The sequence below is a fragment of the Salmo salar genome, chromosome ssa15 (assembly GCF_905237065.1).
Source record: "Salmo salar chromosome ssa15, Ssal_v3.1, whole genome shotgun sequence".
Classification (NCBI taxonomy): Eukaryota; Metazoa; Chordata; class Actinopteri; order Salmoniformes; family Salmonidae; genus Salmo; species Salmo salar.
The window spans coordinates 20,933,419-20,957,088 of record NC_059456.1 but is presented as its reverse complement, the minus strand read 5'-3'; the positions used below and the strand labels follow the sequence as shown (position 1 = coordinate 20,957,088).

Here is a 23,670-nt window from a genome sequence, read left to right as displayed (position 1 = left end):
TATTTTGCTCCTTTGCACCCCAGTATCTCTACTTGCACTTCTCATCTTCATTCCAGTGTTTAATTGCTACATTGTAATTATTTTGCCACTATGGCCTGTTTATTGCCTTACCTCCGTTATCCTACCTCATTTGCACACACTGTATATAGACTTTTTCTATTGTATTATTGACTGTATGTTTGTTTATTCCATGTGTAACTCTGTGTTGTTGTTTGTGTCACACTGCTTTGCTTTATCTTGGCCAGGTCGCAGTTGTAAATGAGAACTTGTTCTCGACTAGCCTACCTGGTTAAATAAAGGTGAAATAAAAAATAAAGAAAATTAAAAATTAAAAAATAGAGAAAATTAGAAAGGGGGCATTCACTTTCATTTATCTACTCAAACTCTTTCTTTCATCTCCCTCTCTCTTCCACTTACCAGTCTCTCTAAATTAGAATTTTTACATTTTCAAAAAATTTGAATTAATGAATATTATACTGTAACAGCCGTCTGAAAGAGGAGACCAAGGCGCAGCGTGGTTAGTGCTCATCATAATATTTTAATGGAACACTTTAAACAAAACAAGAAACGAACGACAGCCAAAACAGTTCTGTCAGGTAACAACACTAAACAGAAATTAACCACCCACAAAACCCAAAGGAAAACAGGCAACCTAAGTATGGCTCCCAATCAGCGACAACGATGTACAGCTGTCCCTGATTGAGAGCCATACCAGGCCAAAACAATGAAATACAAAACATAGAAAAAGGACATAGAACGCCCACCCTAGTCACACCCTGGCCTAACCAAAATAGAGAACGTAAACCTCTCTATGGCCAGGGCGTGACATACAGACACTAAACATTATTTTTGTTTCTGTCAGATCATTTCCATGTTGACTACCTTCATTGAGTGCCTTAGGAGCTTTTGTTTTATGCTGTTTTTCCATCTGGGTTTTACCGAATGAATGCTAATAGATTCCTGAATGTAACTATTGTTGTTGTTTTCCTGTGTGGCAGGACAAACATGCAGAAGAGGTGAGGAAAAAGGTACTAGCTTTGGCAGATGCGGTGGACCTGGACTGGTGTGTGATAAAGGACGTGGAGGTGATAGAGTTGAACAAGCGTTCTTCGGGCCAGGCCTTCGAGGTCATCCTGAAGCCTCCGTCATTTGATGGCGTCCCAGAGCTCAACACTACCATGCCCCAACGCAGAGAACTCTCCATGGAGGAGATCCAGAAGAAACTAGAGGCTGCAGAGGAGAGGAGGAAGGTGAGGAGGACAGGGAGGGGGAGAGGAGACACTAGGAGACAGGGAGGAGGAAATGAGACACAAGGAGACAGGGGGGAGGAGAGGAGACAGTAGGAGACAGGGAGGAGTAGAGGAGACACTAGGAGACAGGGAGGAGGAGAGGAGACACTAGGAGACAGGGAGGAAGAGACACTAGGAGACGGGGAGGAGTAGAGGAGACACTAGGAGACAGGGAGGAAGAGACACTAGGAGACAGGGAGGAGTAGAGGAGACACTAGGAGACGGGGAGGAGGAGAGGAGACACTAGGAGACAGGGAGGAAGAGACACTAGGAGACAGGAAGGAGGAGAGGAGACACAAGGAGACAGGGAGGAGTAGAGGAGACACTAGGAGACAGGGAGGAGGAGACACTAGGAGACAGGGAGGAGTAGAGGAGACACTAGGAGACGGGGAGGAAGACACACAAGGAGACAGGGAGGAAGAGACACTAGGAGATGGAGAGGAGGAGAGGAGACACTAGGAGACGGAGAGGAGGAGAGGAGACACTAGGAGACAGGGAGGAGGGGAGGAGACAGGGAGGAGGTAGAGGAGACAGTAGGAGACAGGGAGGAGGTAGAGGAGACAAGGAGACAGGGAGGAGGAGAGGAGACAGGGAGGAGGAAATGAGACACTAGGAGACAGGGAGGAGAAAGAGGAGACAGTAGGAGACAGGGAGGAGGAGAGGAGACGGAGGAGGAGAGGAGACACTAGGAGACAGGGAGGAGGTAGAGGAGACAGTAGGAGACAGGGAGGAGGTAGAGGAGACAGTAGGAGACAGGGAGGAGGTAGAGGAGACAGTAGGAGACAGGGAGGAGGTAGAGGAGACAGTAGGAGACAGGGAGGAGGAGAGGAGACGGAGGAGGAGAGGAGACACTAGGAGACAGGGAGGAGGTAGAGGAGACAGTAGGAGACAGGGAGGAGGTAGAGGAGACAGTAGGAGACAGAGAGGAGGAGAGGAGACAGGGAGGAGGTAGAGGAGACAGTAGGAGACAGGGAGGAGGTAGAGGAGACACACTAGGAGACAGAGAGGGAGGAGAGGAGAAGAGTCGGATGAGGAGGAAGATGAGGCAGGGAAGACACACACACACATAATCATGCACGTACACTCACTATGCACAAACACACTCACCACGCATAAACACACTCACCATAATCCATGTCTGTTTGTATCCTGCTCCTGATACCACTCCTCACACCGCCCTCTAGTGCCAGGAGGCTGAGCTGCTGAAGCACCTGGCAGAGAAGAGAGAGCACGAGAGAGACGTGATTCAGAAGGCCTTAGAGGAGAACAACAACTTCATCAAGAACGCCAAGGAGAAGCTGGAGCAGAAGATGGAGGCCAACAAGGAGAACAGAGAGGCTCTACTGGCGACCATGTTGGAACGACTGCAAGAGAAGGTGATACTTTCTCTCGCGTTTCTTTCTCTTTCCCTCTGTTCATGCTCTCTGTCTCTCTCTATAGTCTCTTCTCTTGGAGAAGTAAAGTTCACCTCTCCTTTCTTACTCTTGAGTTTCTCTCTCTCTCTTTCCCTCCCGTCTCTATCACTCTCTATTTCTATATATCTCTATAACTTTGTCCTAACTCTCTCTTTAGTCTCCATCTCTCTTTAATTTCCCTCTCTCTTCAATCTCCCTCTCTCTTTAGTCTCCGTCTCTCTTTAGTCTCCGTCTCTCTTTAGTCTCCCTCTCTCTTTAGTCTCCCTCTCTCTTGAGTCTCCGTCTCTCTTTAGTCTCCGTCTCTTTTTAGTCTCCCTCTCTTTTTAGTCTCCCTCTCTCTTTAGTATCCCTCTCTCTTTAGTCTCCCTCTCTCTTTAGTCTCCCTCTCTCTTTAGTCTCCGTCTCTCTTAAGTCTCCCTCTCTCTTTAATCTCCCTCTCTCTTTAGTCTCCGTCTCTCTTTAATTTCCCTCTCTCTTTAGTCTCCCTCTCTCTTTAGTCTCCCTCTCTCTTTAGTCTCCCTCACTCTTTAGTCTCTCTTGCTCTTTAGTCTCCCTCACTATTTAGTCTCCCTCTCTCTTTAGTCTCCCTCTCTCTTTAGTCTCCCTCTCTCTTTAGTCTCCCTGTCTCGTTAGTCGCCGTTTCTCTTTAATCTCCCCCTCTCTTTAGTATCCCTCTCTCTTTAGTCTCCCTCTCTCTTTAATCTCCCTCTCTTTAGTCTCCGTCTCTCTTTAATCTCCCTCTCTCTTTAGTCTCCCTCTCTCTTTAGTCTCCCTCGCTCTTTAGTCTCTCTTGCTCTTTAGTCTCCCTCACTATTTAATCTCCCTCACTATTTAATCTCCCTCACTCTTTAATCCCCCTCTCTCTTTGATCTTCCTCTTTCCCTCTTTAATCTCCCTCTTTCTTTAGTCTCCGCTCTCTTTAGTCTCATCTCTCTTTAGTCTCCTCTTCTTTAATCTCCCTCTGTCTTTAGTCTCCCTCTTTAGTCTCTCTCTCACTCTTTAGTCTCCCTCTCTCTTAAGTCTCCCTCTCTCTTTAGTCACCCTCTCTCTTTAGTCTCCCTCTCTCTTTAATTTCCGTCTCTCTTTAGTCTCCCTCTCTCTTTAATTTCCCTCTCTCTATTTAATTTCCCTATCTTTAATTGACCTCGCTCTTTAGCCTCCCTCGCTCTTTAGTCTCCCTCTCTTTAATTTCCCTCTCTCTTTAATTTCCCTGTCTTTACTCTCCCTCTCTCTTTGTTCTTCCTCTTTCCCTCTTTAGTCTCTCTCTCTCTTTAGTCTCCTCTCTCTTTAGTCTCCTCTCTTTTTAATCTCCTTCTGTCTTTAGTCACCCTCTCCCTTTAGACCCTCTCTCTTTAGTCTCCCTCTCTTTTGTCTCTCTCTCGCTCTCTTTAGTGTCACTCTCTCTTTATTTTCCCTCACTCTTTAATCTCCCTCTCTCTTTAATCTCCCTCTCTCTTTAGTCTCCCTCTCTCTTTGGTCTCCCTCATTCTTCAATCTCCCTCTCTTTAGTCTCCCTCTCTCTTTGGTCTCCCTCTTTCTTCAATTTCCCTCAGTCTTTAATCTCCCTCTCTCTTTAATCTCCCTCTCTCTTTAGTCTCCCTCTTTCCCTCTTTAGTCTCTCTCTCTCTTTAGTCTCCTCTCTCTTTAGTCTCCTCTCTTTTTAATCTCCTTCTGTCTTTAGTCACCCTCTCCCTTTAGACCCTCTCTCTTTAGTCTCCCTCTCTCTTTTGTCTCTCTCTCGCTCTCTTTAGTGTCACTCTCTCTTTATTTTCCCTCACTCTTTAATCTCCCTCTCTATTTAATCTCCCTCTCTCTTTAGTCTCCCTCTCTCTTTGGTCTCCCTCATTCTTCAATCTCCCTCTCTTTAGTCTCCCTCTCTCTTTGGTCTCCCTCTTTCTTCAATCTCCCTCACTCTTTAATCTCCCTCTCTCTTTAATCTCCCTCTCTCTTTGGTCTCCCTCATTCTTCAATCTCCCTCTCTTTAGTCTCCCTCTCTCTTTGGTCTCCCTCTTTCTTCAATTTCCCTCAGTCTTTAATCTCCCTCTCTCTTCAATCTCCCTCTCTCTTTAGTCTCCTCTCTTTTTAATCTCCTTCTGTCTTTAGTCACCCTCTCCCTTTAGACCCTCTCTCTTTAGTCTCCCTCTCTCTTTTGTCTCTCTCTCGCTCTCTTTAGTGTCACTCTCTCTTTATTTTCCCTCTCTATTTAATCTCCCTCTCTCTTTAGTCTCCCTCTCTCTTTGGTCTCCCTCATTCTTCAATCTCCCTCTCTTTAGTCTCCCTCTCTCTTTGGTCTCCCTCTTTCTTCAATCTCCCTCAGTCTTTAATCTCCCTCTCTCTTTAATCTCCCTCTCTCTAGTCTCCCTCTTTCCCTCTTTAGTCTCTCTCTCTCTTTAGTCTCCTCTCTCTTTCGTCTCCTCTCTTTTTAATCTCCTTCTGTCTTTAGTCACACTCGTCCTTTAGACCCTCTCTCTTTAGTCTCCCTCTCTCTTTTGTCTCTCTCTCGCTCTCTTTAGTGTCACTCTCTTTTTATTTTCCCTCACTCTTTAATCTCCCTCTCTCTTTAATCTCCCTCTCTCTTTAGTCTCCCTCTCTCTTTGGTCTCCCTCATTCTTCAATCTCCCTCTCTCTTTAGTCTCCCTCTCTCTTTGGTCGCCCTCTTTCTTCAATCTCCCTCACTCTTTAATCTCCCTCTCTCTTTAATCTCCCTCTCTCTTTAGTCTCCCTCTCTCTTCAGTCTCCCTCTCTCTTTGGTCTCCCTCTTTCTTCAATCTCCCTCTCTCTTCAGTCTCCCTCTCTCTTTGGTCTCCCTCTTTCTTCAATCTCCCTCTCTCTTTAGTCTCCCTCTCTCTTTATTCTCCCTCTCTCTCCTAGTCTCTCTAGTGTCTCTCTCTAGTGTCTCTCTCTCGTAGTCTCTCTAGTGTCTCTCTCTAGTGTCTCTCTCTATATGTCTCTCTCTCCTAGTCTCTCTAGTGTCTCTCTCTAGTGTCTCTCTCTCCTAGTCTCTCTAGTGTCTCTCTCTAGTGTCTCTCTCTCCTAGTCTCTCTATGTCTCTCTCTAGTGTCTCTCTCTCCTAGTCTCTCTATGTCTCTCTCTAGTGTCTCTCTCTCCTAGTCTCTCTAGTGTCTCTCTCTAGTGTCTCTCTCTCCTAGTCTCTCTATGTCTCTCTCTAGTGTCTCTCTCTCCTAGTCTCTCTATGTCTCTCTCTAGTGTCTCTCTCTCCTAGTCTCTCTAGTGTCTCTCTCTAGTGCCTCTCTCTCCTAGTCTCTCTGTCTCTCTCTAGTGTCTCTCTCTCCTAGTCTCTCTATTGTCTCTCTCTAGTGTCTCTCTCTCCTAATCTCTCTAGTGTCTCTCTCTATGTCTCTCTCTCCTAGTCTCTCTAGTGTCTCTCTTTAGTGTCTCTCTCTCCTAGTCTCTCTAGTGTCTCTCTCTAGTGTCTCTCTCTCCTAGTCTCTCTAGTGTCTCTCCTAGTCTCTCTATGGCTCTCTCTTGTGTCTCTCTCTCCAAGTCTCTGATTGTCTCTCTCTATGTCTCTCTCTCCTAGTCTCTCTAGTGTCTCTCTCTAGTGTCTCTCTCTCCTAGTCTCTCTAGTGTCTCTCTCTCCTAGTCTCTCTAGTGTCTCTCTCTCCTTTTTAATCTCCTTCTGTCTTTAGTCACCCTCTCCCTTTAGACCCTCTCTCTTTAGTCTCCCTCTCTCTTTTGTCTCTCTCTCGCTCTCTTTAGTGTCACTCTCTCTTTATTTTCCCTCACTCTTTAATCTCCCTCTCTCTTCAATCTCCCTCTCTCTTCAGTCTCCCTCTCTCTTTGGTCTCCCTCTTTCTTCAATCTCCCTCTCTCTTTAGTCTCCCTCTCTCTTTATTCTCCCTCTCTCTCCTAGTCTCTCCAGTCTCTCTCCTAGTCTCTCTAGTGTCTCTCTCTATTTCTCTCTCTAGTGTTTCTCTCTCCTAGTCTCTCTATGTCTCTCTCTAGTGTCTCTCTCTCCTAGTCTCTCTATGTCTCTCTCTAGTGTCTCTCTCTGCTAGTCTCTCTATATGTCTCTCTCTCCTAGTCTCTCTAGTGTCTCTCTCTAGTGTCTCTCTCTCCTAGTCTCTCTAGTGTCTCTCTCTAGTGTCTCTCTCTATATGTCTCTCTCTCCTAGTCTCTCTAGTGTCTCTCTCTAGTGTCTCTCTCTCCTAGTCTCTCTATGTCTCTCTCTAGTGTCTCTCTCTCCTAGTCTCTCTATGTCTCTCTCTAGTGTCTCTCTCTCCTAGTCTCTCTATGTCTCTCTCTAGTGTCTCTCTCTCCTAGTCTCTCTATGTCTCTCTCTAGTGTCTCTCTCTCCTAGTCTCTCTATTGTCTCTCTCTAGTGTCTCTCTCTCCTAATCTCTCTAGTGTCTCTCTCTATGTCTCTCTCTCCTAGTCTATCTAGTGTCTCTCTTTAGTGTCTCTCTCTCCTAGTCTCTCTAGTGTCTCTCTCTAGTGTCTCTCTCTCCTAGTCTCTCTAGTGTCTCTCTCTCCTAGTCTCTCTAGTGTCTCTCTCTAGTGTCTCTCTCTCTTAGTCTCTCTAGTGTCTCTCTCTCCTAGTCTCTCTAGTGTCTCTCTCTCCTAGTCTCTCTAGTGTCTCTCTCTCCTAGTCTCTCTAGTGTCTCTCTCTAGTGTCACTCTTTAGTGTATCTCTCTCCTAGTCTCTCTAGTGTCTCTTAGTGTCTCTCTCTCCTAGTCTCTCTATGGCTCTCTCTTGTGTCTCTCTCTCCAAGTCTCTGATTTATCTCTCTCTATGTCTCTCTATGGCTCTCTCTTGTGTCTCTCTCTCCAAGTCTCTGATTGTCTCTCTCTATGTCTCTCTCTCCTAGCCTCTCTAGTGTCTATCTCTAGTGTCTCTCTCTCCTAGTCTGTCTAGTGTCTCTCTCTCCTAGTCTCTCTAGTGTCTCTCTCTCCGAGTCTCTCATTGTCTCTCTCTAGTGTCTCTCTCTCCTAGTCTCTCATTGTCTCTCTCTCCTAGTCCCTCTAGTGTCTCTCTCTCCGAGTCTCTCATTGTCTCTCTCTAGTGTCTCTCTCTCCTAGTCTCTCATTGTCTCTCTCTAGTGTCTCTCTCTCCTAGTCCCTCTAGTGTCTCTCTCCCTTTAGTTAATCTATTCTAACTCTCAAAAAAAAATTGCATCACCACAAACTCTCATCTACTGTATATTCCTCCTGTCTAAAATCTCAAACCTCATATTATACAGATACTAAACACATTTTGGTTTCTAGCTTGTCTAAGTTTTTGTCTGGTCATTCCCATGTTGAGTACCTCCCTTGAGAACCTCAGGAGATTTTGTTTTATTCTGTTTATGTCTTCATTTTACCATAATTAATGCTAATAGATTCCTAAATGTAAATATTGTTGTTGTTGTTTTCCGTGTGGCAGAATAAACACAGAGAAGAGGTGAGGAAGAACAAAGAACTGAAAGAGGAAGCCTGCTGGTAGACGAGTGGAGCGAGAGAGTGGTTTTGTGAGTCAATAAGGGGAAAAAAAGAGAACTGAAAACAACCCCATCTGAACTATGAACACAGGAGTTAATGTATACGGTAACGAATTGGAACAAGCGCACAAAATTAAACAGGGATTCCACAACACACAACAAAAACATTGTGATGAAATAAAAGAGATAAGGACATGTTTGGCTGGTAATGTAAGGTGCACCAGAGTGTGAGGGGATGGAGAGAGGGGATCTGGGTGTGAAGGAATGTTTTTATTATGTTAATTATGTGGGAACAGAGAGAGTGAAGCTGGTGTTTGTGGTGGAACACAGTGGAGTGGTAGGTTATCAATATGGTGCCGCAGTCAGCACCAAAACATACAGTAACACACCCTCAGAGCCCATTATCCCAGAGCTGACTGAACACACCCTCAGAGCCTACTATCCCAGAGCTGACTGAACACACCCTTAGAGCCCACTATCCCAGAGCTGACTGAACACACCCTTAGAGCCCACTATCCCAGAGCTGACTGAACACACCCTTAGAGCCCACTATCCCAGAGCTGACTGAACACACCCTCAGAGCCCACTATCCCAGAGCTGACTGAACACACCCTTAGAGCCCACTATCCCAGAGCTGACTGAACACACCCTTAGAGCCCACTATCCCAGAGCTGACTGAACACACCCTTAGAGCCCACTATCCCACGAGCTGACTGAACACACCCTCAGAGCCCACTATCCCAGAGCTGACTGAACACACCCTTAGAGCCCACTATCCCAGAGCTGACTGAACACACCCTCAGAGCCCACTATCCCAGAGCTGACTGAACACACCCTCAGAGCCCACTATCCCAGAGCTGACTGAACACACCCTTAGAGCCCACTATCCCAGAGCTGACTGAACACACCCTTAGAGCCCACTATCCCACTAGCTGACTGAACACACCCTTAGAGCCCACTATCCCAGAGCTGACTGAACACACCCTTAGAGCCCACTATCCCAGAGCTGACTGAACACACCCTCAGAGCCCACTATCCCAGAGCTGACTGAACACACCCTCAGAGCCCACTATCCCAGAGCTGACTGAACACACCCTTAGAGCCCACTATCCCAGAGCTGACTGAACACACCCTCAGAGCCCACTATCCCAGAGCTGACTGAACACACCCTCAGAGCCCACTATCCCAGAGCTGACTGAACACACCCTCAGAGCCCACTATCCCAGAGCTGACTGAACACACCCTCAGAGCCCACTATCCCAGAGCTGACTGAACACACCCTCAGAGCCCACTATCCCAGAGCTGACTGAACACACCCTTAGAGCCCACTATCCCAGAGCTGACTGAACACACCCTTAGAGCCCACTATCCCAGAGCTGACTGAACACACCCTCAGAGCCCACTATCCCAGAGCTGACTGAACACACCCTCAGAGCCCACTATCCCAGAGCTGACTGAACACACCCTCAGAGCCCACTATCCCAGAGCTGACTGAACACACCCTTAGAGCCCACTATCCCAGAGCTGACTGAACACACCCTCAGAGCCCACTATCCCACTAGCTAACTCAACAACATCCACACTCTGTATCTCACTTGCAGGCGTTTACACGTCAAAATGATTTCTACTGTGATACGTTTTTCCCTATAGCTTTATGGGGATGCTGTAACCAGCTCATGCACGTCATTCACCGTACACTATTTTGAATTTACCGGGGGAACACTATCAATGATAAATCATTTGTGTATGTCAGATATGTCAGATTGGATTGTGTCATTGGAAAAGGCTAAATATGTCTCAAGTACTCTCAAGTAATTTTAGCAAATGTATTAAAAATGAAATACAGAAATATCTAATTTACATAAGTATTCACACAGTCAATAAATGTTTGAATCACCTTTGGCATCGATTATAGCTGTAAGTCTTTCTGTGTAAGTCTCTAAGAACTTTGCACACCTGGATTGTACAATATTTGCACAAATTCTTCAAGCTCTGTCAAGTTGGTTGTTGATCATTGCTAGACAGCCATTTTCAAGTCTTGCCATAGATTTTCAAGCCAAGTTAAGTCTAAAATGTAACTAGGCCACTCAGGAACATTCACTGTCTTCTTGGTAAGCGACTCCAGTGTAGATATGGCCTTGTGTTTTAGGTTATTGTCCTCCTGAAAGATGAATTCATCTCCCAGTGTCTGGTGGAAAGCAGACTGAACCATGTTTTCCTCTAGGATTTTGCCTGTGCTTAGCTCCATTACATTTATTTTTTATCCTGAAAAACTCCTCAGTCCTTAACAATTACAAGCATACCCATAACATGATGTAGCCACCACTATGCTTGGAAATATGGAGAGTAGTACTCAGTGATGTGGATTTAACCCAAAACATAACACTTTGTATTCAGGACAAACAGTTAATTGCTTTGCCACATTTTTTGCAGTATTACTTAAGTACCTTGTTGCAAACAGGATGCATGTTTTGGAATATTTTAATTCTGTACAGTCTCCCTTTTCACTCTGTCAATTAGGTTAGTATTGTGGCGTAACTACAATGCTGTTTATTCATCCTAAATGTTCTTGTATCACAGCCATTAAACTCTGTAACTGTTTTAAAGTCCCCATTGGTCTCATGGTGAAATCCCTGAGCGGTTTCCTTCCTCTCCGACAACTGAGTTAGGAAGGATGCCTGTATCTTTGTAGTGACTGGGTGTATTGATACACCATCCAAAGTGTTGATTTTTTTACCCATCTACCAATAGGTGCCCTTCGCGAGGCATTGGAAAACCTCCCTGGTCTTTGTGGTAGAATCTGTGTTTGAAATTCACTGCTTGTATTCACAGATACTTGTATGTGTAGGGTACAAAGATGAGGCAGTCATTACAAAAATCATGTTAAACACTAGTATTGAACACAGAGAGTCCATGCAATTTATTATGTGACTTAAGCATATTTTTTTTACTCCTGAACGTATTTAGGCTTACCGCATTTTGGGACGGCAGGTAGCCTAGTGGTTAGAGCATTGGGCCAGTAACTGAAAGGTTGCTGGATCGAATCCCTGAGCTGACAAGGTAAAAATATGTCGTTCTGCCCCTGAACAAGATAGTAGCCTAGTGGTTAGAGCGTTGGGCCAGTAACTGAAAGGTTGCTGGATCAAATCCCTGAGCTGACAAGGTAAAGATCTGTCGTTATGCCCCTGAACAAGGTAGTTAAAACCCCTGTTCCCCGGTAGGCCGTCCTCGTAAATAAGAATTTGTTCTTATTTAACAGACTTGCCTAGTTAAATATTTTTTTAATAATAATTAAGTAACAAAGGGTTTGAATACTTGACATAAGACATTTCAACTTTTCATTTTGAATTAATTTGTACAATTTCTAAAAACATAATTCCACTTTGACATTATTGTGTGTAGGCCAGTGACACAAAATCTAAGTTTAATCCATTTTAAATTCAGGCTGTAACAACAAAATGTGGGAAAAGTCTAGGGGTGTGAAGACTTTCTGATGGCGATGTACATGTAGAGGGCAGAATACGTCTTGGGGAAACGAAAGGGAGGGTGTAACCTAAAGTAGCAGCCGTACCAGAAACGCATTAAACTAGATTCCCTACATACTGGTCTGAAACTAGATCCGCTACATACTGGTCTGAAACTAGATCCCCCTACATACTGGTCTGAAACTAGATCCCCTACATACTGGTCTGAAACTAGATCCTCTACATACTGGTCTGAAACTAGATCCCCCTACATACTGGTCTGAAACTAGATCCCCTACATACTGGTCTGAAACTAGATCCCTGCATACTGGTCTGAAACTAGATCCCCTACATACTGGTCTGAAACTAGATCCCCTACATACTGGTCTGAAACTAGATCCCCTACATACTGGTCTGAAACTAGATCCCCTACATACTGGTCTGAAACTAGATGCCCTGCATACTGGTCTGAAACTAGATCCCTGCATACTGGTCTGAAACTAGATCCCCCTACATACTGGTCTGAAACTAGATCCCCTACATACTGGTCTGAAACTAGATCCCCCTACATACTGGTCTGAAACTATATCCCCTACATACTAGTCTGAAACTAGATCCCTACATACTGGTCTGAAACTATATCCCCTACATACTGGTCTGAATCTAGATCCCCCTACATACTGGTCTGAAACTAGATCCCTGCATACTGGTCTGAAACTAGATCCTCTGCATACTGGTCTGAAACTAGATCCCCCTACATACTGGTCTGAAACTAGATTTCCTACATACTGGTCTGAAATTATATCCCCTACATACTGGTCTGAAACTAGAACCCTACATACTGGTCTGAAACTAGAACCCTACATACTGGTCTGAATCTAGATCCCCTACATACTGGTCTGAAACTAGATCCCTGCATACTGGTCTGAAACTAGATCCTCTGCATACTGGTCTGAAACTAGATCCCCCTACATACTGGTCTGAAACTAGATCCCCTACATACTGGTCTGAAATTATATCCCCTACATACTGGTCTGAAACTAGAACCCTACATACTGGTCTGAAACTAGAACCCTACATACTGGTCTGAAACTAGATCCCCTACATACTGGTCTGAAACTAGATCCCCTACATACTGGTCTGAAACTAGAACCCTACATACTGGTCTGAAACTAGAACCCTACATACTGGTCTGAAACTAGATCCCCCTACATACTGGTCTGAAACTAGATCCGCTACATACTGGTCTGAAACTAGATCCCCTACATACTGGTCTGAAACTAGATCCCCTACATACTGGTCTGAAACTAGAACCCTACATACTGGTCTGAAACTAGATTCCCTACATACTGTTCTGAAACTAGATTCCCTACATACTGTTCTGAAACTAGATTCCCTACATACTGTTCTGAAACTAGATCCCCTACATACTGGTCTTGACAAAAAGAAAGCAAACTGTCATGGGAGGTTCTCTTCTGCACTGTTCCACCAATCCAGTAAATGTGGAGGAGGAGTTAAGATGGAGTGTCGCCTTGTCAACGTCCAAAAGCTCTCTTTCCATTTTCCCTGAAAACCGGTTATCCGCCGGTTGTTAGGGACTCAGCAGAGGCTAGGCAGGGTGTTGACCTGGTTCTCTTTGATTGATTGATTGATTGATTGATTGATTGATTGATTGATTGATTGATTGATTGATTGATTGATTGATGATTGATTGACTGACAGGATGGTAAACTGCTTGAGCTGTCAGACCAGACCATCCTCTGGTGCGCTTTGCTTTGGCATGATGTCACTGTACTCTGTTAACTGTGATTGTCTGATGTTTTTCGATGAGAGAAAAAGAGAGAAAAGAGAGAGAGAGATTGGAGATGATGTTTGCTGGAGTCACTCTAGGGATGTCCCAAATGGCACCATATTCCCTACAACGTGGCCAAAAGATTTGAGAATGACACAAATATTAATTTTCACAATATTTGCTGCTTCAGTGTCTTTAGATATTTTGTCAGATGTTACTATGGAATACTGAAGTATAATTACAAGCACTTCATACGTGTCAAAGGCTTTTATTGACAATTACATGAAGTTGATAAATAGGGTCAATATTTGCGGTGTTGACCCTTCTTTTTCAAGACCTCTGTAATCCACCCTGGCATGCTGTCAATTAACTTCTGGGCCACATCCTGACTGATGGCAGCCCATTCTTGCATAATCAATGCTTGGAGTTTGTCAGAATTTGTGGATTTATGTTTGTCCACCCGCCTCTTGAGGATTGACCACAAGTTCTCAATGGGATTCAGGTCTGGGGAGTTTCCTGGCCATGGACCCAAAATATCAATGTTTTGATCCCCGAGCCACTTAGTTATCACTTTTGCCTTATGGCAAGGTGCTCTATCATGCTGGAAAAGGCATTGTTTGTCACCAAACTGTTCCTGGATGGTTGGGAGAAGTTGCTCTCGGAGGATGTGTTGGTACCATTCTTTATTCATGGCTGTGTTCTTAGGCAAAATTGTGAGTGAGCCCACTCCCTTGGCTGAGAAGCAACCCCACGCATGAATGGTCTCAGGATGCTTTAATGTTGGCATGACATAGGACTGATGGTAGCGCTCACCTTGTCTTCTCCGAACAAGCTTTTTTCCGGATGCCGCAAACAATCGTAAAGGGGATATATCAGACAAAATTACTTTACCCCAGTCCTCGGCAGTCCAATCCATGTACCTTTTGCAGAATTTCAGTATGTCCCTGATGTTTTTCCTGGAGAGAAGTGGCTTCTTTGCTGCCCTTCTTGACACTAGGCCATCCTCCAAAAGTCTTCGCCTCACTGTGCGTGCAGATGCACTCACACCTGCCTGCTGCCATTCCTGAGAAAGCTCTGTACTGGTGGTGCCCCGATCCCGCAGCTGAATCAACTTTAGGAGACGGTCCTGGCGCTTGCTGGACTTTCTTGGGCGCCCTGTAGCCTTCTTCACAACAATTGAACCGCTCTCCTTGAAGTTCTTGATGATCCGATAAATGGTTGATTTAGGTGCAATCTTACTGGCAGCAATATCCTTGCCTGTGAAGCCCTTTTTGTGCAAAGCAATGATGACGGCACGTGTTTCCTTGCAGGTAACCATGATTGAGAGAGGAAGAACAATGATTCCAAGCACCACCTGTCATGGATATGTAGGGCAGGAGGAAGGAGCAGAGTCAAAAGCAGGATACGATTGTTCGATAGGCCGAAGTTTATTGATACCCAACACACTAGGTGTATCAAAAGCACAGGGATCGCACAAAACCCCAAAAGGGAAAACACGTAATCCAATGAAGAGGGAAAAATCCGCACGGGGCGCAGCCCGGCTAGAATCAATACTCCGAATATAAAAACGCTGGAGCAAAAACACAACGTACAACCCCACTGCCCGCTGACAAACAAACAATCCCGCACAACACACAACCCCAAAGGAACAAACTAAATACCCCCCCACTAATGACAAAAACGAAAACAGGTGCGGACCTAGACAGACAAAACACAATGAACACAGAAACACAGATCGGCGGCAGCTAGTAGACCGGCGACGGCGACCGCCGAGCGCCGCCCGGCCGAGGAGGGGCACCATTTTCTGTGGATAGTGTGACAGTACCCCTCTCCTGACGCGCGGCTCCCGCTGCGCGCCGACGCCGGCCTCGGGGACGACCCGGAGGGCGAGGCGCCGGCCGGTCCGGACGGAGACGATGGAACTCCTGGAGCATAGTGGGATCCAAAATGTCCTCCACCGGAACCCAGCACCTCTCCTCCGGGCCGTACCCCTCCCAGTCCACGAGGTACTGCAGGCCCCCTACCCGACGTCGGGAGTCCAGGATGGCCCGGACTGTGTACGCCGGGGCCCACCCGATGTCCAGGGGGGCGGGGGAACTCCCGCACCTCAGCGTCCTGCAGTGGACCAGCTACCACCGGCCTGAGGAGAGACACATGAAACGAGGGGTTAATGCAGTAATATGAAGGGAGTTGTAACCTATAACACACCTCGTTTATTCTCCTCAGGACTTTGAACGGCCCCACAAATCGCGGACCCAGCTTCCGGCAGGGCAGGCGGAGGGGCAGGTTCCGGGTCGAGAGCCAGACTCTATCCCCTGGATTGTACACGGGGGCCTCACTGCGGCGGCGGTCAGCGCTCTCCTTCTGTCGCCCGATAGCCCGCTTCAGGCACTCCTGGACAGCCCTCCAGGTCTCCTGAGAGTGCTGTACCCATTCCTCCACCGCAGGAGCCTCCGTCTGGCTCTGCTGCCAGGGCACCAGGACCGGCTGATAACCTAATACAACTTGAAAAGGTGACAGGTTAGTAGAGGAGTGGCGTTGAGAGTTCTGGGCCATCTCGGCCCATGGCACAAACCTCGACCACTCCCCTGGCCGGTCCTGGCAATACGACCGCAGAAACCTGCCCACATCCTGGTTGATGCGTTCTACCTGCCCATTACTTTCGGGGTGGAAACCCGAGGTCAGGCTGACCGAGACCCCCAGCCTCTCCATAAACAACCTCCACAGTCTGGAAGTGAACTGGGGACCCCGATCAGATACGATGTCTTCGGGCACCCCGTAGTGCCGGAAGACATGGGTGAATAGGGCCTCCGTGGTCTGTAGGGCCGTAGGAAGACTGGGCAACGGGAGCAGACGGCAGGACTTCGAGAACTGATCCACAACAACCAGGATCGTTGTGTTCCCCTGAGATGGCGGAAGATCCGTTAGGAAATCCACCGAGAGGTGAGACCAAGGTCGCTGTGGAACGGGGAGGGGCTGTAGCTTCCCTCGAGGCAGGTGCCTAGGAGCCTTGCACTGGGCGCACACCGAACAGGAAGAGACATAGTGGCTTACATCCTCAGCCAAGGTGGGCCACCAGTACTTCCCTTTCAGTCCTCGCACTGTCCGTTCCACCCCAGGATGACCCGAGGAGGGTAAAGTGTGGGCCCATTGGATCAGGCGATCGCGAACACCAAGCGGAACGAACTTCAGACCCGTGGGACATTGAGGCGGAGTGGGTTCGGACTGATCCGCCTGCTCGATGTCCGCATCCACCTCCCATACCACCGGCGCCACAAGACAGGACGCAGGGAGTATGGGAGTAGGATCGATGGTCCTCTCCTCGGTGTCATAGAGACGTGACAGTGCGTCGGCCTTCCGGTTCTGAGAACCCGGAATGTATGACAGGGTAAACTGAAATCTAGTAAAGAACATAGCCCACCTGGCTTGACGAGGATTCAGTCTCCTCGCTGCCCGGATGTACTCCAGGTTACGGTGGTCAGTCCAGATGAGAAAAGGGTGACGTGCCCCCCTCAAGCCAATGTCTCCACACTGTCAAAGCCTTGACCACGGCTAACAACTCCCTGTCCCCCACATCGTAGTTGCGCTCCGCCGGGCTCAGCTTCCTAGAAAAGAAAGCGCAGGGGCGGAGCTTCGGAGGAGCGCCCGAACGCTGCGACAGAACTGCTCCTACCCCAGCCTCGGACGCGTCCACCTCCACCACGAATGGCAAAGAGGGATCCGGATGCGCCAGCACCGGAGCGTCAGTAAACAGAACCTTCAGATGACGAAAGGCCCTGTCCGCCTCCGCCGACCACCGCAGCCGCACCGGACCCCCTTCAGCAGTGAGGTAATGGGAGCTGCCACCTGACCAAAACCCCGGATAAACCTCCGGTAATAATTGGCGAACCCCAAAAACCGCTGCACCTCCTTCACCGTGGTAGGGGTCGGCCAATTACGCACAGCCGTAACGCGGTCACATTCCATCACTACCCCTGTGGTGGAAATGCGATATCCTAGGAAAGAGACGGCTCGTTTAGAGAACTCACATTTCTCAGCCTTGACGTATAGGTTATGCTCCAGCAGCCGCCCAAGCACTTTGCGCACCAGAGCCACATGCGCGGCGCGTGTGGCGGAGTAGATCAAGATGTCATCGATGTACACCACCACACCCTGTCCGAGCATGTCTCGGAGAACCTCGTCCACAAAGGATTGGAAGACAGCGGGAGCATTTTTTAACCCATACGGCATGACGAGGTACTCATAACGGCCAGATGTGGTACTAAATGCGGTTTTCCACTCGTCTCCCCCTCGGATACGCACCAGATTATATGCACTCCTGAGGTCTAGTTTGGTGAAGAAGCGCACCCCGTGGAATGACTCCACTGCCATAGCAATGAGAGGTAGTGGGTAACTGAACCCCACTGTGATAGAATTTAGACCTCTACAGTCAATGCACGGGCGCAGGCCTCCCTCCTTCTTCTTCACAAAAAAGAAACTCGAGGAGACGGGTGATTTAGATGGCCGAATGTATCCCTGTCTCAAGGACTCAGTGACGTATGTCTCCATAGCCACTGTCTCCTCTTAAAAACGCTGGCGCAAAAACACAACGTACAACCCCACTGCCCGCTGACAAACAAACAATCCCGCACAACACACAACCCCAAAGGAACAAACTAAATACCCCCCACTAATAACAGAAATGAAAACAGGTGCAGACCTAGACAGACAAAACACAATGAACACAGAAACACAGATCGGCGGCAGCTAGTAGACCGGCGACGACGACCGCCGAGCACCGCCCGGCCGAGGAGGGGCACCATTTTCTGTGGATACTGCGACACCACCCTCCTTTTGAAGCTTCCAGTCTGTTATTCGAACTCAATCAGCATGACAGAGTGATCTCCAGCCTTGTCCTCGTCAACAGTCACACCTGTGTTCACGAGAAAATCACTGACATGATGTCAGCTGGTCCTTTTGTGGCAGGGCTGAAATGCAGTGGAAATGTTTTTTTGTGGATTCAGTTCATTTGCATGGCAAAGAGGGACTTTGCAATTAATTGCAATTCATCTGATCACTCTTCATAACATTCTGGAGTATATGCAAATTGCCATCATACAAACTGAGGCAGCAGACTGAAAATTAATATTTGTGTCATTCTCAAAACTTTTGGCCACAACTGTACATAGTGTACTACCTTTTACCAGAGCCCTATGGGTCCTGGGTCAAAAGGAATGCACTACATAGGGAATCGGGTGCAAGCTCAGACTTCATTGTGGCACTGTGGCAAATGTTTGCCCTGTATTGCTGGGAATGTGGAGATTTTACTTGCTATGTCTTTATGTGTGTTGTGTTCTTGACTAAACTCACAGTTCCAGGTGATCTCTCTTCTCTGTCCTCTGTTGTTTACATGTTGGTCATTTAGCAGACACTCTTATCCAGAGTGACTTGCATAATAAATACTAATAACACATTTATAACAAAATAATAGAATTTATTCAGAAACACATTAAGTGGTATGTGTTCATTCTACTACAAACTAGGGGCAATATTTAGTCACAGGCTACATATCATATGGACATTCCTATACAATAAGAATATTTGAATGAAAAAATGAATGTTTACATTGACATTTTAGTCTTGTGCAACTTAATGATTAATGATGTCACTGTCATTTATATAAACAGGTAGTTTAACAAGTCTTTTAAAGAAATACTTCGGCATTTTGGCATGATAGCAGATACCCTTAGACTTCGTCATTGCGCTAACTCTAGTTAGCATTGGCTCACAAAACTACCTCATATTTCCTTCATACTAAACTCAGAGACATAAAAATGGTATCCACGATTTCATCTGACTCTGGGGAAGTAGACAAAGGGCATCATTGCCAAAATCCCGAAGTATCCCTTTAAATAAACAAGTCATTTAACAAGTAATTTAAATGAAATAAAACACAGTAGGAAAGCATGAACAGAGAATGTGAACCCTGCCGTTGACCTCTGATGTTTCCAGGTAGACTATATGTCAAGAGGTCAGTGATAAATCACTTTGTCCATTTCCACGGGTCAACATCAAAGCCAAAGACAAACACATCAACGTCCATTATTCACTTCTAAGACATCTACGTTACAGCCATGCTACACTCCACAAGATGGAAGCCTTCACTAGAGTCAGGGTCCATTTCAATCAATTCAGGAAATGTACAAAATAATCAAATCAAATCAAATGTATTTATATAGCCCTTCTTACATCAGCTGATATCTCAAAGTGCTGTACAGAAACCCAGCCTAAAACCCCAAAACAGCAAGCAATGCAGGTGTAGAAGCACGGTGGCTAGGAAAAACCTCCCTAGAAAGGCCAAAACCTAGGAAGAAACAAAAATCCATTTTCCATGGAAACTTTTTATATTTTAAAGAATTTTGAATTTATTTCCTGAATTAGGCGTTCTCTTTATCATCACTGCTTCTGAAGAAAAATACTGGGTCTCACACAGGTACAGCCCACGTTTACACTCTCACTCTCCAGTTTATAGAAATACCCCTTCTTCTTCCCCTTCTTCCTCCTCCCTCCGCTGCTGCCCATCTCTCCCTGAACCCTGCAGAAAAGTCCCAAAGGTCAGACAACTGTTTCAAATACATTAATTATAACATTACATTTATCACCCTTTATTTCTCAAGCAAAAGTGAATGTCAATTTAATTCAATTCAATGCATGAATTTATCCTCTGAGGAGCGATTTAAGAAAAGGTAAGTCAGTTATAAGCATTTTAATCATAATAATATCATATTACCGTATGTCCAAAGATTACCTGCGGAGCACCAAGGTCTGATGGCGTATGGGTTTGGACTCCAACCCCATGTCCTCTTCTCCATCTGGGGTTAGACAGCCAGACCTCTGGCACTGAGCCTGGGAGATATGTTGAGGGACTCGGGTCTCATCGTATGTGTCGCTGGTTAGGGAGAGCGGGAGGAATAGGGGGAGAGAGAGAGAGAGAGACCTGTTATTTGTCGCCTAAAGAAAGAACTCGTAAAGTGTATATAATTGAGACACAAAAATGCCACAAAACACATTTCATAATATATATATGGAAAACCATTCTATTTCTGTTAAACATGTCATTTATATACTGTACATTTTTAGTTACGAACACATCACATCCATGTCCAACAGTGGCTGCACTATAACAAAGTCACCTGTATGTCCATGGAGAGAGAGACCTGTTGGCTATATGAAGGACAGGGAAGACAGCGGTCTTCAGGTTAGGATCCAGAACCAACCCTACAGTCATTACTCTCCGTCCAAAGACCTTGACTCGTCCGGAGCCTTTGGCTGCCTTCAGTTTGGTCTTCTGGTCTTTCTTACATCCGTCCAGCGACATGATCAGACCCAGCACCAGCAAACCTCTGAAGACCTGGCCGACATGACAGAGCATCAATACCCGTTCCCTATATCTATAATAACACGTCTAAAAGGGTGGTCATTTAGTAACGTACAGTACATAAAGTTATCGTGATACAAAGGCTGGTTTACACAGACAACCCAATTCTGATCTTTTGCCTAATTATTGGTAAGACCAGTTAGAGGAAAAAGATCCGAATTGGGCTCCCTGTGTAAACGTAGCCAAACAAAGTCTAAATTAAATGTTAAAATCAAAAATGAATGGCAGAAAAATGTCACCTATCCACCCCTACCTGATATCCTAACAGGCAAAACTGAATAATGTTAAATAGTCCTATTCGTAGCAAGAGTTAAAGAACAGCTGAGACTCACCATGACCAGAAGCATATCTCTTTGTCTCTCTCTCGCTCTGTCTATCTGTCTCTGTCTGTCTCTCTCTCGCTCTCTCTGCTGTCTGTCTGTCTCTTCAGAGTGAAACGTTGCTGTGACAGAATGTTTCAAGTTGCCTTTGTTCTAGAAGCAGTGTTCCAATGCTGTACGTATTTCCGGTGACTGTCGTCGTTCACACAGACAACACACTTAGATCAAAAAATATTGATGATGTAGTTAGATGTTTTATCCCAGAGATAGTATCAAGACGTTTCAGAGCATATGTAATGAAATGCAGAACCATAGAATATCTATTAAGTAATAACAACCAAGGTTGGGGTCAATTCCATTATATTTCCAGTCAAATCAGGAGGTTCCTCTGAAATTCCAAATTCAATTATCTTCAATGCTTTTTTCAATGAGCAAAAAATGTTCATTGGAATTTGGTGAACTTTCTGAATAGACTGGAATTGAAATGGAATATGACCCCAACCCTGTTTGGTACATGCTGTTGGTTTGAGAGAATCATGTCAGTAGGAACACATATCAAAATAAACCTCAGGTGGTGACCTTTAACTCAGGAAGCCAACACATAACTCTGTTTAATGGGAATTGTTCTACAGAATCCCATCCTTTTTTTTTTTACCATTTATCACCAGAACAATCTGACAATGACACATGCTGTGCCTTCTACAACTCCTTCTACATCCTCTCATTGGCCGTACCTCTTTTTTTCTTCTTTCTTCTTTCCATTTCCTAAAGCTGTTCCATTTTACTTGACCTTGTTTTGACTTACTGTAATCTCAACCTTAGAAACCCCCCCAATGAGTGGCTAGTACCCCAGTCATTCTCCTGTTGTTAAAACCCTAACCCTTGTTAGCTAACAGAACACACATATCAAAGCTCTGAAACTGATGACCTAGGTGACAGACATACTGAACAGACACATGCCTACGTCTGAGGTTAGAAAGGTGTGAACAGGGAGTTTTCAAGGAGTGATTTGCTGTGGTGATAATACAGTAACTCTTTAGTAGGCAATGCATGTCAGTCTTTCCTGGTTGAGGGTTAATGAGAGATTAACTGCTTCTCTCAAGAGTTTTTATAATCAAATAACCAGGGGTCTCTTCACAGTCCCCAAGTCTAAAACGAATTCACAGCAAAGCACAGTTCTATACAGAACCATGATCGCATGGAACTCCCATCTCCAAATACTCAAGCAAATAGTAAAATTAACTTTAAAAAACGGATAAATATATTACTCATATGAGAGGACACACACACAGACACACTAACAAACATTATTTTTTTTAGTTGAATTGTTTTGTATTCGTTTTTTAGTTGTATTGTTTGTATATCATTATATTTAAAATGTGTATAGTGAACAAAAATATAAACACAACATGTAAAGTGTTGGTCCCACGTTTCATGTGCTGAAATAAAAGATCCCTGACATTTTCTTGACTATAGTTCAGCCTCGTAACAGACTACAGTGGGCATATGCTCACCTTCGAGGTGTTCTCTTCATGGATGAGCGAGCGGTTGGCTGATGTCAACGTTATGAAGAGTGCCGGTGGGGTTACGGTATGGGCAGGCATAAAATACGGACAACGAACACAATTGCATTTTATCGATGGCAATTTGAATGCACAGAGATAACGTGACGAGATCCTGGGGCCCATTGTCATGCCATTCATCAGCCGCCATCACCTCATGTTTCAGATTGATAATGCACGGCCCCATGTCGCAAGGATCTGTACACAATTCCTGGAAGCTGAAAATATCCCAGTTCTTCCATGGCCTGCGTACACACCAGACACGTCACTCATTGAGCATGTTTGGGATGCTCTGGATTGACGTGTACGACAACGTGTTGCAGTTCCCGCCGAATATCCACCAACTTCACACAGCCATTGAACAGGAGTGGGAGAACATTCCACAGGCCTCAATCAACAGCCTGATCAACTCTATGTGAAGGAGATGTGTCGCTCTGCATGAGGCAAATGGTGGTCACGCCAGATACTGACTGGTTTTCTGATCCACAGCTCTACCTTTTTTTAAGGTATCTGTGACCAACAGATGCATATCTGTGTTCCCAGTCATGTGAAATCCATAGAATAGGGCCTAATGAATTTATTTCAATTGACTGAATTCCTTATATGAACTATAACTCAGTAAAATCTTTGTTGCTTTTATATTTTTGTTCATTCGGACTGTCCTTGTCTATCAGTGTTTCGTTACATGTCATGTTACGTGTTTTTTATGGACCCCAGGAAAATGCTTCTGCAAAAGTTCATTTGTATTTGTATTTATTATAAATCCAGCTACTCTTCCTGGGGTCCAGAAAAATTAAGGCAGTTTATACAATTTTAAAAACATTACAATACATTCACAGATTTCACAACACACTGTGTGCCCTCAGACCCCTGCTCCACCATTACCACATATCTACAGTACTAAATCCATGTGTACGTGTGTGTATAGTGCGTATGTTATCGTGTGTGTGTGTATGCATCAAATCAAATTTTA

The 23,670-nt window shown here is 45.6% G+C and overlaps 2 protein-coding genes across 3 annotated transcripts in view; one reads left to right on the top strand and one right to left on the bottom strand.

The window, feature by feature from the left end:
* Window positions 1–10,751, top strand: part of LOC106571034 (stathmin-4) — a 30,595-nt gene extending 19,844 nt beyond the window's left edge. For both annotated transcript variants that reach the window (XM_014143667.2, XM_014143668.2), the window contains exons 6-8: window positions 999–1,250; window positions 2,474–2,665; window positions 8,088–10,751. In XM_014143667.2, the coding sequence (XP_013999142.2) occupies window positions 999–1,250; window positions 2,474–2,665; window positions 8,088–8,147 (504 nt within the window). In that variant the 3' untranslated portion in view covers window positions 8,148–10,751. The remainder of the gene's footprint in view (window positions 1–998; window positions 1,251–2,473; window positions 2,666–8,087) is intronic.
* Window positions 10,752–18,923: 8,172 nt separating this feature from the next.
* On the bottom strand, window positions 18,924–21,255 carry il17a/f3 (interleukin 17a/f3). Its single transcript, XM_014143715.2, has 4 exons — window positions 21,148–21,255; window positions 20,571–20,788; window positions 20,186–20,326; window positions 18,924–19,972 (listed from the first exon to the last, which is right to left on the bottom strand). The coding sequence occupies exons 1-4, from the start codon at window positions 21,160–21,162 to the stop codon at window positions 19,834–19,836; spliced, it is 513 nt and encodes a 170-aa protein (XP_013999190.2). The 5' UTR covers window positions 21,163–21,255; the 3' UTR covers window positions 18,924–19,833.
* Window positions 21,256–23,670: the final 2,415 nt, after the last annotated feature.

Coding starts and splice junctions, on each gene's coding strand:
- il17a/f3 (XM_014143715.2), bottom strand. Junction 20,327..20,570: donor CTCTCTCCATGGACATACAG/GTGACTTTGTTA, acceptor CTCCCTAACCAG/CGACACATACGATGAGACCC. Junction 19,973..20,185: donor CAGACCTTGGTGCTCCGCAG/GTAATCTTTGGA, acceptor ACTTTTCTGCAG/GGTTCAGGGAGAGATGGGCA.